This window comes from Podarcis pityusensis (assembly GCF_964106645.2).
Source record: "Podarcis pityusensis genome assembly, chromosome: 1".
In the NCBI taxonomy this organism is placed as follows: Eukaryota; Metazoa; Chordata; class Lepidosauria; order Squamata; family Lacertidae; genus Podarcis; species Podarcis pityusensis.
This window is the reverse complement of record NC_138028.1, coordinates 105,239,465-105,255,228: the sequence shown is the minus strand read 5'-3', so window position 1 is coordinate 105,255,228 and position 15,764 is coordinate 105,239,465. Positions and strand designations below refer to the sequence as shown.

Genomic DNA, 15,764 nt, shown 5'->3' with positions numbered 1-15,764 from the left:
GGGTGTTTCTTCCAGACTGGCATTGCGAGCTTACAGATTGTTGGGGGAACAAAAGACCAGTTTTCTTGCAAGTTTCTGTTTAAGTAAATGGTTGTTTAATGTTTACTAGGCTGAAAATACTTTGGAATAAAAATAATACACACACCAAGAGGGCTAACATCATTTACAGATTACATCTCCAGGCAAAGACGATTGGCTCATGTTTTCCAACACGTCCTGCTGTTACTTATAAAATTAAATAGCTGAATTGACCAGTAAGAATGAAACTGGCTTCTTATTTGCAATAAAATTCTCCTCCTGAGTTACGATACATAAATTTGAACCTCTATTAATCTCTGTAAGAGTCTGGGGTTCAACAATGGACCCTGCAGGAGGGAAAGTAATGAAAAATAAACAGCCACAGTTCACTTGCCAAGCACTGATCCTCAAGCTCACTAAAAAGTAATAATAACAACAATAATAACAATAACAATAAATCCTTCACAGCTTTCTATCAGAGGCCCAAAATTCTGATGCCATAACACTGCATTTACTTGTTGGTAAGCCCCATTGATTTCAATGGATTTTTTTCTCCAAGTGAGCATATTTAGAATTGTAGCCTCGGCCAGACTAACCAAGGAACATGATGAGGTGCATTTTCACCAGTCCTTTCAATCACAGGTTTTAAAAACGCATGTTTAACACCATCACTGGTTTTTCTGAAAAGAATTCAGCCCTATGAAGCCCCAATCCAGGGCCACATTCTTGATTTGTGTTGGCATTGATCTGGTTTCCTGACCATAAATACTCCCTTCCATCTGCACTTTGGGGGCAAATAAGAGTGCAGACATTGATTTCTGTATGGCTGCTTTTCCTCCCAAATAAAAGTGGCAGAATTAAGCATGCCCCTTCTACAAGTAGAGCTCTCTTCAAGCTTTCAATTTGTGAGACTGCATTAGGCTGGTCCACAACAGGGCCTTCTTGGTAGCAGTTCCCCATTTACAGAAAGCCTTCCCTAGAGAGATGAGCCTGTCTGCCTTTAGTATTAACATTCAGGAAGAATTTAAAAGCATCCCTGCTTATCCAGGCATTTGATGTCTGGAAGATACTGTTCCTGGTAATCTGGAAATCATTTGCTGTTTAGGATATCTGGATGCTTTTAAATGTTTTCAAATATTTTTAATTTTTTTAAATTTAATTGTGTTATTTTGTGGTTTTGTTGTTTGCCACCCTGGGCTCCTTCGGGAGGAAGGGTGAGATATAACATGATAAGCAAATAAACCAACTTGGAAGTGGGGGCGGGAGAGTTAAGTCTGAAATATGACTGTCGGACAATTTAGTGCATGACGGATGGTAGCTACAATTCATTTCTTATAAATAAAACCCAATTTGATCCCATATAACACAAAGAGAGAAATACAGCCTCCCTTAAACTGAAGAGAATGCTAAAAATCCCGACTCATCCATCCATTTATATTGTATAGCTGCTCTTCAGAAGAGTTGTTCTGTACAAAATAATGATGATAACAATTAAATTTAAAAAAATGAAGATCAACCCATACTCCAGTTTTAATGTAACTGCAATATATCTGTAAACTTGGTATCCCAGGATGTTTTAGAGGCTGGATTAAACTAGATTAAACTACTGGAACCAGCTCAATATGTCTGCCTGACTTCCTGTCCCATTTAGCTGCTCGTAAATATCAGATAACAGACCTTCATATATCATTTTAATGCAGTGCAGAGGAACTTTCTTTTGACACACAGTGGCCAAACAATGTGCTGGGATTGTAATGAACGTCATTTGTTAAGCCTGGAACTGGGGGAAAGAGCATGCTGGTATTCAAACTGGATGAAGCATAGCTCTTCTCAAGGACAACTAAGGCTACAATCCTAATTCCACTCCCCTGGGAGTAAGACCCATTGAATACAGTGTGAATAATGTCTGCGTAGATATGGTAAGGATTGCACTAAAATGAAAGAACAGTATAGGAAACAAGAGCAGACAAAACAGAAAGCACAAAAAATCCCTTTAGCGCCAAAGGCTCTTCTATATCCTTTGAAACAGGTGAATCATTATTTTTATATGAACCACGACAGCTCGGTTCTCAGATGCATTCCAAAAGGAATGTATTCCTTATGCACTGCTGCCTGAACTTAGCAAAAACCAAGTGTGTGTGTGTGTGTGTGTGTGTGTGTGTGCCTATCTTAAAAATGGAAATATGCTGCAGATTCAAGCCTTTGTCACAATTCGCTAATGAGATCACAGGAGGTCCTTCTGCCCCGAATGGAAACAACAAACAGCAGCAGAGAAGAACTCTAATCTCTCTCGCACATTCGCCTCTTATACCTCCTCCCCACAGCATTCAGGCACAGCCTCAAACACACACCTCCTTTCCACTCACCAATTCATATACTCCCTACCTAGCTCAGACCTCTATGTCCCACAAAAGGGAATGAGCAGCTTCTGTCTTCATTCTTAAAAGGCAATTTGACAGGAAGTTGTCACAGAGTACTCCCTCCTTAGACTGAAGACTCTAGTTTACCCTCCATTTTTGAAATGATCCTGGATTGAGTGGGGGGTGTGGGTGTGGGTGTGTGGGTGTGTGGGTGTGGGTGTGTGTTGAGTTTGGCCTGCATTTATGACTTTAAATTTTTTAAATATTTTTTTTAGCTGCTGTTTTAACAGTCTTAAACTTAACTTGGCTCTGGCTCTAATAGTTGGTTTTACTGTTCTGCCCGTTCAAAATTATTGCCTATTACTATACCCTATAATAACTACACACTATAATTATTTAGTGCATTTATTCTTGGTTTAACCTCTCAATTGCATGCAGTTCTGGGAACCCTTCGAGTTCGAAGAGAGGGATAAAAATGGAGGAAATAAATTTTAAATGTGTATTTCTTGGATGGATGCAAGAGAGCTGGGGAAGCATCTTGCTCGGTCAGCAGCTGCTCAAGTTCAGTCACAGTTCCACTGGACATCACACTGTTTAATGTTTTTGTGTGTATTTTCCAGATATTTCCATTTCTTACTCCAAAAGCACTGGTGGGGGGGGAGGGGTTCTACTCACACTACTACATCCCTCATGCTTCTCTGTGACTCCACAGCCATCTATGGACCAGTCAATGTCCTACTACTATCTCCATAGAGGGCTTCCAAGTTCACAATTCTACAGAAAATTTAATAATAAAATGGTAAAGTATATGTTTCACAATGGTACCTGCTAATTAGGTTGATCTGTTTAGACCTGGGATGGGAAACCTGGGGCCCTCCAGATGTCTATGGACTACAGACCCCCAAATTAAAAGAAACATAACTCAATGTGCTAAAAATATGTGGATTTTATATACAAAACAGCCCAATGTGTTTTGGCCAATTATCATTTTACTGGCGACAGCTAATGTGAATGAGAGAGATATTTACCCGAGAACTCTGTGGGCTGTTTTTGTCAATTTGACCTCTGAAGGTTTTTAAACAACAGTGGGGCAAAACATGTTGGCTTGTTTTGAAAATAAAATCCCTACCAGTGAAGGAAGTGGGGCAAAATAAGGGAGAGGGAGGTGGAAAGAAAGGAGGGGGGAGGGAGGGAGCAGTGCAGAGGAAAGATCAGTCAGATGGGTCAAGGATTTTATTTGCAAGGTTGGAGAAATAGATAAGACTGCTTAGAGTCATGGAATTGTAGGGTTTGGCTCAGTTGCAGCATGGTGCTGATAATGGCCAAGGTTGCAAGTTAGATCACCATATGGGACTGCTGCATATTCCTGCATTGCAAGGGGTTGTGAGCCAATGTTATGTATTATAGGCCCCAAATGCAAGAGCTGTGCTCCTTCACACTCCCTTCTTTATAATTGCTTTTAACCATTTGTCCTCGTTTTTATCTTTTTAAGTTATGTATGATATAATCACCTTCTAACTACCAGTTTTTATCCCTTACTTGTTTTAAGTCTTAAGTGTTCACTTTATCCGTAAGTTTTATCTTATGCTGGTCTGCGACCAAAATAAAAGCTTGATGCTGATACTATGTAGTATGAACCACGGCGATCTGACATTAATTAGGATCCTGCTTCTAGATTCAGTGTGAACTAGTGTCACAAACTAATTTGCACATGGAGGCTAATGTTCACCACACTAGAAGCGGCGTGAGATAAGCATGCTGAAATGTGTCCCCATGACGCACATGTATGAACAGCTATATTAGTCTCAGGCTGGGCCTCATGAAATAAAGATGAGCCGCTGAGCTCCAGCAGACCTTATCCAAAGCAGCTGTGCAAGGCACATGGCAATCTCTGATGAAACAAGAGCAACCTACCTCTTTAAAATTATCAAAGGCAGACAAAATGATTTCGTGCCCTCCTCTTACAAGACAAACTGCTGCCAACAGTTCTAAGACCAGCGCCTTTGTTCTGTGCAAAGGAAGAGAGAAATCAATTAGAGCAATGTGATGACTCAGCTTTCGCAAGATGGATGTGACGGCATCTGAGAATAATATTTCTTTAATATTCAGCTGCTGCTTCAAAAGAATGACCCTGCTATTAGCTTCAAGCAAGATGCTGCAAATGCTCAGTACCTCTGCGGGTCATAGAGTTGTTTGTGTCAAGTTAAGCGATGGCAACTTTAGATTAAAGCAAACCAGCTGAAGGAGGAATTAATCAGGGACTGTAGCATATGCAAATGAGGGGTTTCTCGCAGAGCAACTTCAAGCAGGAAAAACTAATCATCGCCACACACAAAATTTCCAACACAAAAGAGGAGCCTTTTACCTGGGATTCTTGTTGTTCAGGCTTAGTGCAATTTCGTTAACAGCATGGGGGTGCGACATGACCATATTGAACCCGTACTAAAATAGAAATTGGAAATAAGAGTTCAGTGTTTGGAATGCATTATTATCTTTATTAAAAATCTGCAAACCTGGGCAACTTCACTCATTTCTTGATAGTGAGCGCAAGTTTGCTACCGAATGTAACTGAATTAAACTGGGAATTAGAGCCAATACAGGCTTTTCAGCAAGTGTATCTATATGATGTTTGTACATTAGGGTTGCCATATTTTGAAGAGCAAAAAAGATGACACTGATGACTCTCATTTTAAATACCCCTACTATAAGTAGGCTATAGAGACTGTGATATATTGCTGAGAAGGGCAGGAGAAGAGGAAAACAAGTCTTCAACCACCAGTTAAGTCTATGTCTCAGCCAGAAAGTATAGCCAGAGATGTTTTGGCAAATTTAAAAAATCTACCCGGAAAGAAATTTTACCCTGAAAAAGAGGATTTGTCATGGAAAAAGAGGACACATGGCAACTCTATACATCTAAATACGACTGACCACAAGATTCAGTCTGAATTCTGATTTGGTGTTTAGAAAGCAACCCACCTTAATCCAACGCAGTTTGTAGGTTGTCCAATTCAGCTCAGGGTCAATCCAAGTCTGCTTTGTTTCCCCCTACCAATTGACTATTAACACCACCAAGAATGCATCCTGACCATGTCAGGAATTCATGCCAACTTTTTTACCCAGTTTCAGCTGCAGAATGCTTGGTTGATCTGCCATGTTTTATATTACTATGTCATACTCCTAGTAGGCCCAATTAAATCAATGGACATGAAAAACCGACATCTATTTATTTCAATCTACTATGAGTATGACTTAGAGACAAGCCTTTAATAATTATCAGTAGTGGGAGTCACAGGGATAACCACTATTTTTGTTTTCTCTCCAAAGCTTTCAGTTATAGTGCTTTACATAATATTTTGTGCCCATATGACTCATCCCACTACATTTTTATAAGCATGGACGCTTGCTTCCTTTACTGAGGGAAGGAACACAATCCATCCCATTGAAATAAGTTACCAAAAGAACTAAAGTTTCGTTACCTGGTAATTCATGATGGCACGTAAACACATGATGCAGACATGGACATCATCCTTTTTACTCACTAATCTTGAATTTTTAAGTGTTCTTCTGCTTGGTAAGGTGTTATACCTGCAAAGAGAAGATATTTGGCTATTAACAAAAACTGATTTTCCATCCGTTCTCTGCCATCACCTGTGAAGATACCCAAGCAGTCTCATTATTAATAATGACAACAACACAACAAAATAATAACAGCAGCAGAATTTCAGTCTTGCATCAGCGTTTCAGTTGCTGCAAAATGTTCGTAATAGTGTCATGAACAAATTAACAAAGTTAGCTTCATATCATACCATGGAATCATAGTTGGAAGGGTTAGAAGACATTTCAGTAGAACAGTTAACTGGTGCGTTATACAACAGATCTGGATTCAGTTGGATTATTTTTATTCAGTTGTGTGACAAACTCAAAGGCCTTTATGCTATGAGAAAAGGATTGGAATATAGTAATTCCCAGTATTTCTGCATCCTCTCGAGCACCTGTCCTTCTACCTTTTCTGAGGTTAATAGATGCACTAAGAAAGCCGACATCTTTGCAACAACAAGCGAAGATGTGCTAGTTTCGCAGCTGTTTACATTGTGATTACAACCTGGCACCTGTCAGGTCTTGGCACTCCGTCAGTGCATGATGTCTGGAGTAATCACTTAATCACTGCTGTGGTACTTTAGGTCCTAGCAAAGCCATACATTCTTTCTGAATAAACTCTCTAGCTGTCAGTTTCTTGCCAAGTGTCACTCATCCAAAGAGCTACATGTTGCATGAAAGGCAGGAAACGTTAACACCGATGTTCTTTGGCTTCATCTTGTATCTGCCTACACAACTGAGTTCCATACAAGCATATTCAACACTTTAACGGGGATTTTCTCAAGCTGCACAGAGAGCAAACCTACATATACAGTGAAAATCCACAGCAGATTCTCCCCGAGACTGCAGCTTCAACCTCCACCACACTAGAAATTCAACACCTGATTCAGTTTTACGGTGTTTCTTCAGACTTTGCTCACAGATCTTCAGAGCAATGCTAACCCCTGATCTGTGACAGTGGAAAGAAATGCACACCCTGCCCACCAGCAGTGTTGCTGCTGACAGAAGTTATCATAAGTCATGGGTAGGATAAAACCACCATCCCATTTCCTAGTAAAGGGTTTAATCCAGGCCCCTCTGCTTCACTAGCCTGGAGTTGGCACCACAAGACACTGGAGAACTACCACCACCTCCATCCACGTTCCACCCTGGCCAGCAGGGCTGTAGAGTTGGCAAGAAACCCCCTGCCGCCACCCCTAGTTAGCACTGCACTCTTTCAAGTGTATATTCATCACCATAAGGGCTAAAGACTTCGTTTTTAAAATGGAGAAAGATAAACAAAAGCTGAGATTCTCAAGAACCTGGGTTTGGTGCCCACTAGCTTACTGTGGCTTTCCTGCACTTACTCAGCCCTGCATTTAAAATTCTATCAGCTCTCCATTCATCCCCCCACCCCATAAAGCCCTGTGCTAAACCAGAGCCTCCTTCTAAAGGTCCTATAGAATAAGTTTACACAGAACATATCGGCTCCATGGTTGGTTGGATGGTTAAGCTTAGAAGTGCTATTACATACTTGGATTCTACAGAAACACACACACACACACACACACACACACACACACACTGGACCCAGGCCCGGTTCTTCCATGGCCTCCATTTACTTATTTAATATTCATGGGAAACTGTTTTCATTAGTCAAGCTACAACAGCACTCTGCATTTTAAAAAAACAACAACTACCATCATCTAACAAACTCCAATGCAGCTCATTATCCCACAATGCATTAGGAAAAATATACTTTTATTAACATGTTTTATCTTCAGTATCATTTTAACATGCGGATATAAATGTTCATAGATTAGGTGCTTTTTAATAACCTGCTCCTTCTAATTGCCAAATAAAACAACCTAGCACTATTCAACCTAGCCAAATAAAAGCTAATTATTCTAAAATTGTTTTAGCTGTTGCTTTTAATGGCCATCTTACTAAATCATCCTAGCGTAATTTAACTGGGGCTGGAATACTACACAAGGAGCAAGTCTTGTTGAAGTATATGAAGCCAAAATATATAGGTCTGGATGCAATTATCATGATGTCTGCATTTAAACTGAAAACCTTACTTACCAGTATGAAAGAAACAGACATTCAATATTCCCGAGCTTCATGTTAATGGAGAAAATGTTTCCATTTGTTCTATATCAACTCTCTGCCAGGTCTCATTGGCAGTTACCATCATGTGATAATTAAATTCGATATGAGAACATCACAGCCTTTGTTCTCACTGGATATTCTCATAAGCAAGCATGCCAGTCCATCAAAGACAGCTGGTGCCTCAGACCAACATATTTTGGGGGGGAAGTCATATCCTATACCATTTATTGAACACTGACTCTGAAACTTTGGAGGGAGGGATAATTCAGGACCACACCTACACCACTGTTCTGAGAGCTTTCACAGGGTGAGATTCACAATTTTCTCCAAACATGTACCTCTGACTCAAATGTCAATCAATAAATCAGGGAATTGTACATTAGATATTACTTAAATTTGCAATGAACAGAAATAACAAACAATTGATATCTCCCTCTGACACAAAATAAATAAATGTAGCTGTATACTCTCTGTTGAGCATAAATAGTCGAGTGAAAAAGACCTGTGTACATTCATGAAAAATATATATTTCTGATAGGTGGAAAGATGAAATAAAATATTATCTTGTGCTGTGCAGCAGGGCCTTGCAGAGATCTGTTCCTCACTGCTCATATATGCTTCATCGTGGCAGCACATGATATATGTTATTTCAGCTCTAATGTCAACTGTCTAAGCTAGTTTATGCTACGGCTTGGAAAAGCTATTTTAAAAAGTGCATTACTGCCATAATTTCCAATGTTCATATAACTACCCATTTTTATTAGCCACCCTCTTCTACTAAAATATTATCATAAATGGAACCAGGAACAGCTACTTAAAAAATGGAATGCTATTAAAGAACATATGAGTTGGGACTCTGCAGTATAACTCCCTTCAGGCCAGCTCTCAAACTGAGCATGTAAATACAGGGCAAAGCTCATTTTGCTTTCTGGACTCAAGTGCACCACTTCTAAGGTTATCTAAAAGATTGTGCTCTCCCATGCAAGCCTGCCTGGGTTGTAAGAACTCTGAGAGAGCCTCTTCTTTCTGTTCCATCAACACCTGAAGTGTTTGGGTAGGAATTTGATAGGTGGTCTTCTCATTGATTGCCCTCAAACTCTGGATCTCCTTGCCAAGGAAGGCCCTTCTAGTCCTGAGGTGACTTGAGGACAACATTCACCCTTGGGCCAATCCTCCATGGCCAGATACCAGTGGTGGGTGCAACCACACCACCCTCTTGCATACACCCAGGCATAGAACACAAAGAGACAGCTGTCTGGTCAGCTGAGGAGGGGAGGCTATTGTCTTCTTCCCATTCATCATCTGGGACACTCTGCCCCTAACCCCCCTACACTCCTATTAAAGAAAAAGTCACTGTGTGTAATCCAGGTTTCCAGAATGGAAAATTAACACCAATTTCTGTTGGTGAAATGAATATTCTGGGCTGAATACCAGGCAAGAGTCATTACAGCTGGCAAAGCTACAGCCAAGCTGAAGGGACAATTATTTAAGGGCCTCTGTTAATAAGGAAACACTTTACATTAACCAGCTACAAGAGTGGAAGAGACTGAAAATTCCTAATCTGGATGTTTATTTCTCAGTGCTATGAGCAATGTGGTATGTGTGTGGATATTCCTTGAAGTTATCCATTTCAATTATTACTGTAATTGGCAGAGGGCCTTCTCGGTAGTGGCGCCCGCCCTGTGGAACGCCGTCCCATCAGATGTCAAAGAGATAAACAACTACCTGACATTTAGAAGACATCTGAAGGCAGCCCTGTTCAGGGAAGTTTTTAATGTGTGACATTTTAATGTATTTTTAATCTTTGTTGGAAGCCGCCCAGAGTCGCTGGGGATACCCAGCCAGATGGGCGGGGTACAAATAATTTATTATTATTATTATTATTATTATTATTATTATTATTATTATTGCTAAGATTAAGGTAAACATAAGTAAGGTCATCAAAGGAAATGTTCGCTTCCATTCTCTCCACTGCAGCCCCTATCCCCATTTCCCAGAAAGTCTCTCCAGAGGATCAGTGGCCCTCCTGAACAAATCTGGGTTGGGGTGAAGGGAGCTGCTGGAAAAGAAAACAAGGGCCCAAGCTCGGGTGTGCCTCCATTCAATTTTGGACAATTTCCCACTCCAACTTCCACTAGCAACCCCTTGTGCTGTATCCCACATTGTTCAGGACCCCACACCCAACTCTTAGAAGAGGCTGCAGAGAGAGAAGGGGTAGGAAACATTCCTTCTGTGAACTTCATTAACATGTCACTGTATCTTAGATTGCAAGCCATATCAGCATATCAGTGGGACGCGGGTGGCGCTGTGGGTAAAACCTCAGCGCCTAGGACTTGCCAATCGCATGGTCAGCGGTTCGAATCCCCGCAGCGGGGTGCGCTCCCGTCGTTCAGTCCCAGCGCCTGCCAACCTAGCAGTTTGAAAGCACCCCCGGGTGCAAGTAGATAAATAGGGACCGCTTTATAGCGGGAAGGTAAACGGCGTTTCCGTGCGCTGCGCTGGCTCGCCAGATGCAACTTGTCACGCTGGCCACGTGACCCGGAAGTGTCTGCGGACAGCGCTGGCTCCCGGCCTATAGAGTGAGATGAGCACACAACCCTAGAGTCTGGCAAGACTGGCCCGTACTGGCAGGGGTACCTTTACCTTTACCTTTATCTCAGTAGTTGAGAAACAAGTGGGGATTGTTTCTGACACTTTGCGGATAAAGATCCATAGCCCAGAAAAATATATATATTAAGGAGAATAGAAAACAGAACGTTGTTCTTGATCTTTGCTTATGCGGCACGACTTTAGCGTCAAGTTTATTGCTTTGACAATGGCTGTAAGATGTGGGCATATTTTTGGTGCTTTTCAACTGTCAACAGATATCAGAGCTTTAGTGTGTATCTCTATCTTCAGCATTCCCTCTGTTTTGTTTGCTTTATAGTGGCAGAAAACACTGGTACCCAGTGGAGACATTTCACTTAAAGGAGAGCTTGACATGACACACACACACACCCCAACTGAATCTAGGGTGGGTGAGGTTATGCCCCTGGTCTTTCACTGCTTTCTTTTCATTTCTTGATACCAAATGTTAGGGCAAAGAAAAGCTCTTAGACGAGCTGCTGATTTTCATTTTTCTTCTGCTGCAAGTCAGAGATGATGCCTCTGATAATATATTTATTTTAGTAATTAATATCACATGTTTCCCTTTTTGCCCTCTACTTGTGCTTTTTCTTTCTCTCCTTCAAAGGCACATTCTAAAGATAGAGAAGCCTTGGGGGGTGGGAAGAAATCCACCCTGTCCATATTTCTCTAGCTTTAGAGGTTTTCTTACTTCCAGAGAATGAGCTGCAAAGCACCCAGGTCAAAGCTCACCAGGGCCATAGATTTTTAGGCAATCCCACTATCTTTCAGCCTCAGTGCACACTACTGCGATCCCAAAAATTTATATTGTTGTATGGGTAATGCCGTGGGACGCGGGTGGCGCTGTGGGTAAAACCTCAGCGCCTAGGGCTTGCCAATCGCATGGTCGGCGGTTCGAATCCCCGCGGCAGGGTGAGCTCCCGTCCTTCGGTCCCAGCTCCTGCCCACCTAGCAGTTCGAAAGCACGTCAAAGTGCAAGTAGATAAATAGGGACCGCTTTATAGCGGGAAGGTAAACGGCGTTTCCGTGCGCTGCGCTGGCTCGCCAGATGCAACTTGTCACGCTGGCCACGTGACCCGGAAGTGTCTGCGGACAGCGCTGGCTCCCGGCCTATAGAGTGAGATGAGCACACAACCCTAGAGTCTGGCAAGACTGGCCCGTACTGGCAGGGGTACCTTTACCTTTACCTTTATCTCAGTAGTTGAGAAACAAGTGGGGATTGTTTCTGACACTTTGCGGATAAAGATCCATAGCCCAGAAAAATATATATATTAAGGAGAATAGAAAACAGAACGTTGTTCTTGATCTTTGCTTATGCGGCACGACTTTAGCGTCAAGTTTATTGCTTTGACAATGGCTGTAAGATGTGGGCATATTTTTGGTGCTTTTCAACTGTCAACAGATATCAGAGCTTTAGTGTGTATCTCTATCTTCAGCATTCCCTCTGTTTTGTTTGCTTTATAGTGGCAGAAAACACTGGTACCCAGTGGAGACATTTCACTTAAAGGAGAGCTTGACATGACACACACACACACCCCAACTGAATCTAGGGTGGGTGAGGTTATGCCCCTGGTCTTTCACTGCTTTCTTTTCATTTCTTGATACCAAATGTTAGGGCAAAGAAAAGCTCTTAGACGAGCTGCTGATTTTCATTTTTCTTCTGCTGCAAGTCAGAGATGATGCCTCTGATAATATATTTATTTTAGTAATTAATATCACATGTTTCCCTTTTTGCCCTCTACTTGTGCTTTTTCTTTCTCTCCTTCAAAGGCACATTCTAAAGATAGAGAAGCCTTGGGGGGTGGGAAGAAATCCACCCTGTCCATATTTCTCTAGCTTTAGAGGTTTTCTTACTTCCAGAGAATGAGCTGCAAAGCACCCAGGTCAAAGCTCACCAGGGCCATAGATTTTTAGGCAATCCCACTATCTTTCAGCCTCAGTGCACACTACTGCGATCCCAAAAATTTATATTGTTGTATGGGTAATGCCGTGGGACGCGGGTGGCGCTGTGGGTAAAACCTCAGCGCCTAGGGCTTGCCAATCGCATGGTCGGCGGTTCGAATCCCCGCGGCAGGGTGAGCTCCCGTCCTTCGGTCCCAGCTCCTGCCCACCTAGCAGTTCGAAAGCACGTCAAAGTGCAAGTAGATAAATAGGGACCGCTTTATAGCGGGAAGGTAAACGGCGTTTCCGTGTGCTGCGCTGGTGCTGGCTCACCAGAGCAGCTTCGTCACGCTGGCCACGTGACCCGGAAGTGTCTCCGGACAGCGCTGGCCCCCGGCCTCTTGAGTGAGATGGGCACACAACCCTAGAGTCGGACACGACTGGCCCGTACGGGCAGGGGTACCTTTACCTTTACCTTTATGGGTAATGCCAATGAAGCACTTTCAAAAGTCTTAAAAACGCTATAGAACAGGTAGCTATTATATTAGGACTGATGAAAACAGCACATTTTGTTGTTGTTGAGAAATAGCTGTTGCTTCTCTGCATGAAGAGGGTAGTTCATAGTAGCCTCTTTCCCCCCGCCCCACACCTTTGCGTACATGCATGTACAGAGGTATTAAACAGTGTGAACCATCTTTCCCATTTCGAGCTTTTCAGCACAACTGCTCAAATGCTCACGATGTGGGATTCGATCCAGACATAACGATGCTAAACCACAGAAATCAATGGGACTTAAAACAGTCTTGATTAAGTGAAACCCTGTTGCTTTAATAGGCCTACTCCATCCACTGCATCATTCTCAGCAAATGATTTTGCAGGGACTTAACAGACTGGGGAATGTGGAAGCAGAGACCTGCTGGAGAGGAGAAAACTTTGCTGTGGAAGGATGGCCTCTTTTTCGCCTAAACTGCCAGCTGTGTTGGCAACAATGAAAAACAGAAAACGAATGCTCATTCAGAAGCAGCAGCAACCTCAGGGGAGCAGTGGTAGGGCACAGAGGGCGTGTTGCCTTCAATAACTTGATCAACAGACATTAGGCAAGAGGTGCTTCTGACATTCTGTACAGCAAGAAATAAATGTGCTTCCCCAAGTAGAAAAATACCGCACTTTGGTTGCTCAGAAATTACAGTATCGGTGCAACAAAACTGTTGCCTTGGAGGTAGATCTGCAGGGAGTGCAGAACAAAAAGGGAAGCAATTAATACATTGTTGTCGCCTCCGCTGCTTTTCTGCCTCTGCAGTGAGGTTGTGAACGTTACAGCACAAATGTGGAAGGTGTGGGTGATACAGTGCAGTCCTATGCATGTTAAACATTTGTCTCGTATAAAGACAGTACACTAGAGTCAACTGCACAGAGCCCCTTTTTTTTGGTAGGCCATAATAAAGATCACATGAGACAGTGGGTTGCTTTGACAAACACATTAGCTTTGAAAAGAGGCTCTCTAACAACTACACATACCTGAGGAAGGAATATCTGGGAAGGTGTGATTTACAATTCCTTTTGGGACTTCAGCCAGATTAGAATGCTGGAGATGGCCTGAACTAGGCTAGCAAACCAGAAACAAATCTTTGGGAACGTTTAAAAAACAAAACGTTCCCCTTGATGGCGGTGACATGGGCCTCAGAACAGGCCAGAGCGAAAGCCTTAAAATGCCATACTATGAAAACTAATATATGATGGAATACTAGCCAATAAAAGCTGAAAGACAACAGTGTACATTTTGTGGTTTATTTATCACTAACCACAAGCTATGAGGAATTCCTACTTTAAATTCCTATCTTATTTTTTAAAATCAACCCCCACCACCACCACTGCTGCCAACACACACACACACACACACACACACACAAATACAGAAGTAAGTATCAGCATATTAGATATAATGAGATAATCCACATCTCAGACACTGAAAGTTCCTCTAGCTGGAACCATTCATGAATGACATGTGGTCCACCTTCATTATAACACATGGCAAACAGTGCAAGGGAGCCTGCTTCCATGTACCAGTCAGCTTTTTAAATTCTATTTTCTGGGCATAGCTTTTACACCCACGACTTACGAGATTTTCCGGCTTGAAGCCTCACCAGCAGAGTGTAAACTGAAGCCACTCCAGAGGCAGTTGTGTGAAAAGCAGCTCTGGCGGCGTTTGAACTGAAGTTGTTCAGGCAGACAAACCATTCTGATGGCATTTTGAGGCATGGATGAGCATGGAGGAGAAAAGGAGAACAAGGCAAGTGAGGAAGAAGAAGAAGAAAATGATGCCATAGGGAAAGGAAAGGAAAGCACAGGAGAAGCCGTTGACACAGAGCGAAGAGAAGGTGTATACAGTGTGGGCGGCACATATGAAAAAGGAGATGGAGAGGAGGAGAGAAAGAAAATGTAAGCAATGTGTAATGCACACCTGTATTTCTGCTACAACTATCTCCCAATGGGGGTTCAAGGAAGAACACGACCAAAATCCATCTACTACTGATTTATGAAGTTTTAAAGCCCTGATTTCTTAAATGGAGCGACAGTGTACCAACTGTGCAAGAACCACTGCTGCATAGCTGTTCCTGGGTATCACCCGATAAGCAATTGCCTTGCCTCTTGAAAGCATTCAAATTATTTGGCCCACTGGAGACGTTTTTGATATTACCTTCGCTCTTCCGCTTTTTCCAGATCAAAAATTAGCCCTAACAATTTGATCTTCCTTCTCTGCACTCTTCATTCCAGTTGCATGGATCTCTTTTGCAAATTATCTGTCCTCTGATTCTCTCCAAGCTTCTGAAGCCTGAATCAATGGCATGGGCTAAATCTGTTCTAAGTCCGCTGATGCAGCCTGACTGTTTAATGTCGAAGTTCCAAGAAAAGGAGTGAAAGAGGCTGCATAAAATTCTAAATTCTAAACCCTTGGTGATTTGAAAGCTTCTTTACTTTTGATGTCAGCCAGCAATATTCAAAAAGGAGCAGTGAACATAAAGCAATTTGATATTTACTATCAATAGCTGCCTTAAGACGGATACTTGCATTGAATAAAAAACAGGCTGCATTTGAGGTAAATCGTTAGGGAAATTAGCTTGTGCATGAGCAGTTCCTGCTGATCAGGCATTCACTACTTCCAAGTGATGTTGAAGAAAACCAACTATACAA

The 15,764-nt window shown here is 42.2% G+C and overlaps 1 protein-coding gene across 7 annotated transcripts in view; it reads right to left on the bottom strand.

Moving 5' to 3' along the window:
• Nucleotides 1-15,764, bottom strand: part of FMNL2 (formin like 2) — a 190,876-nt gene that overhangs the window by 41,823 nt on the left and 133,289 nt on the right. For all 7 annotated transcript variants that reach the window (XM_081006209.1, XM_081006207.1, XM_081006211.1 and 4 more), the window contains exons 7-9: nucleotides 5,855-5,963; nucleotides 4,744-4,820; nucleotides 4,293-4,386 (exon numbers count right to left, since the gene is read on the bottom strand). In XM_081006209.1, the coding sequence (XP_080862335.1) occupies nucleotides 4,293-4,386; nucleotides 4,744-4,820; nucleotides 5,855-5,963 (280 nt within the window). The remainder of the gene's footprint in view (nucleotides 1-4,292; nucleotides 4,387-4,743; nucleotides 4,821-5,854; nucleotides 5,964-15,764) is intronic.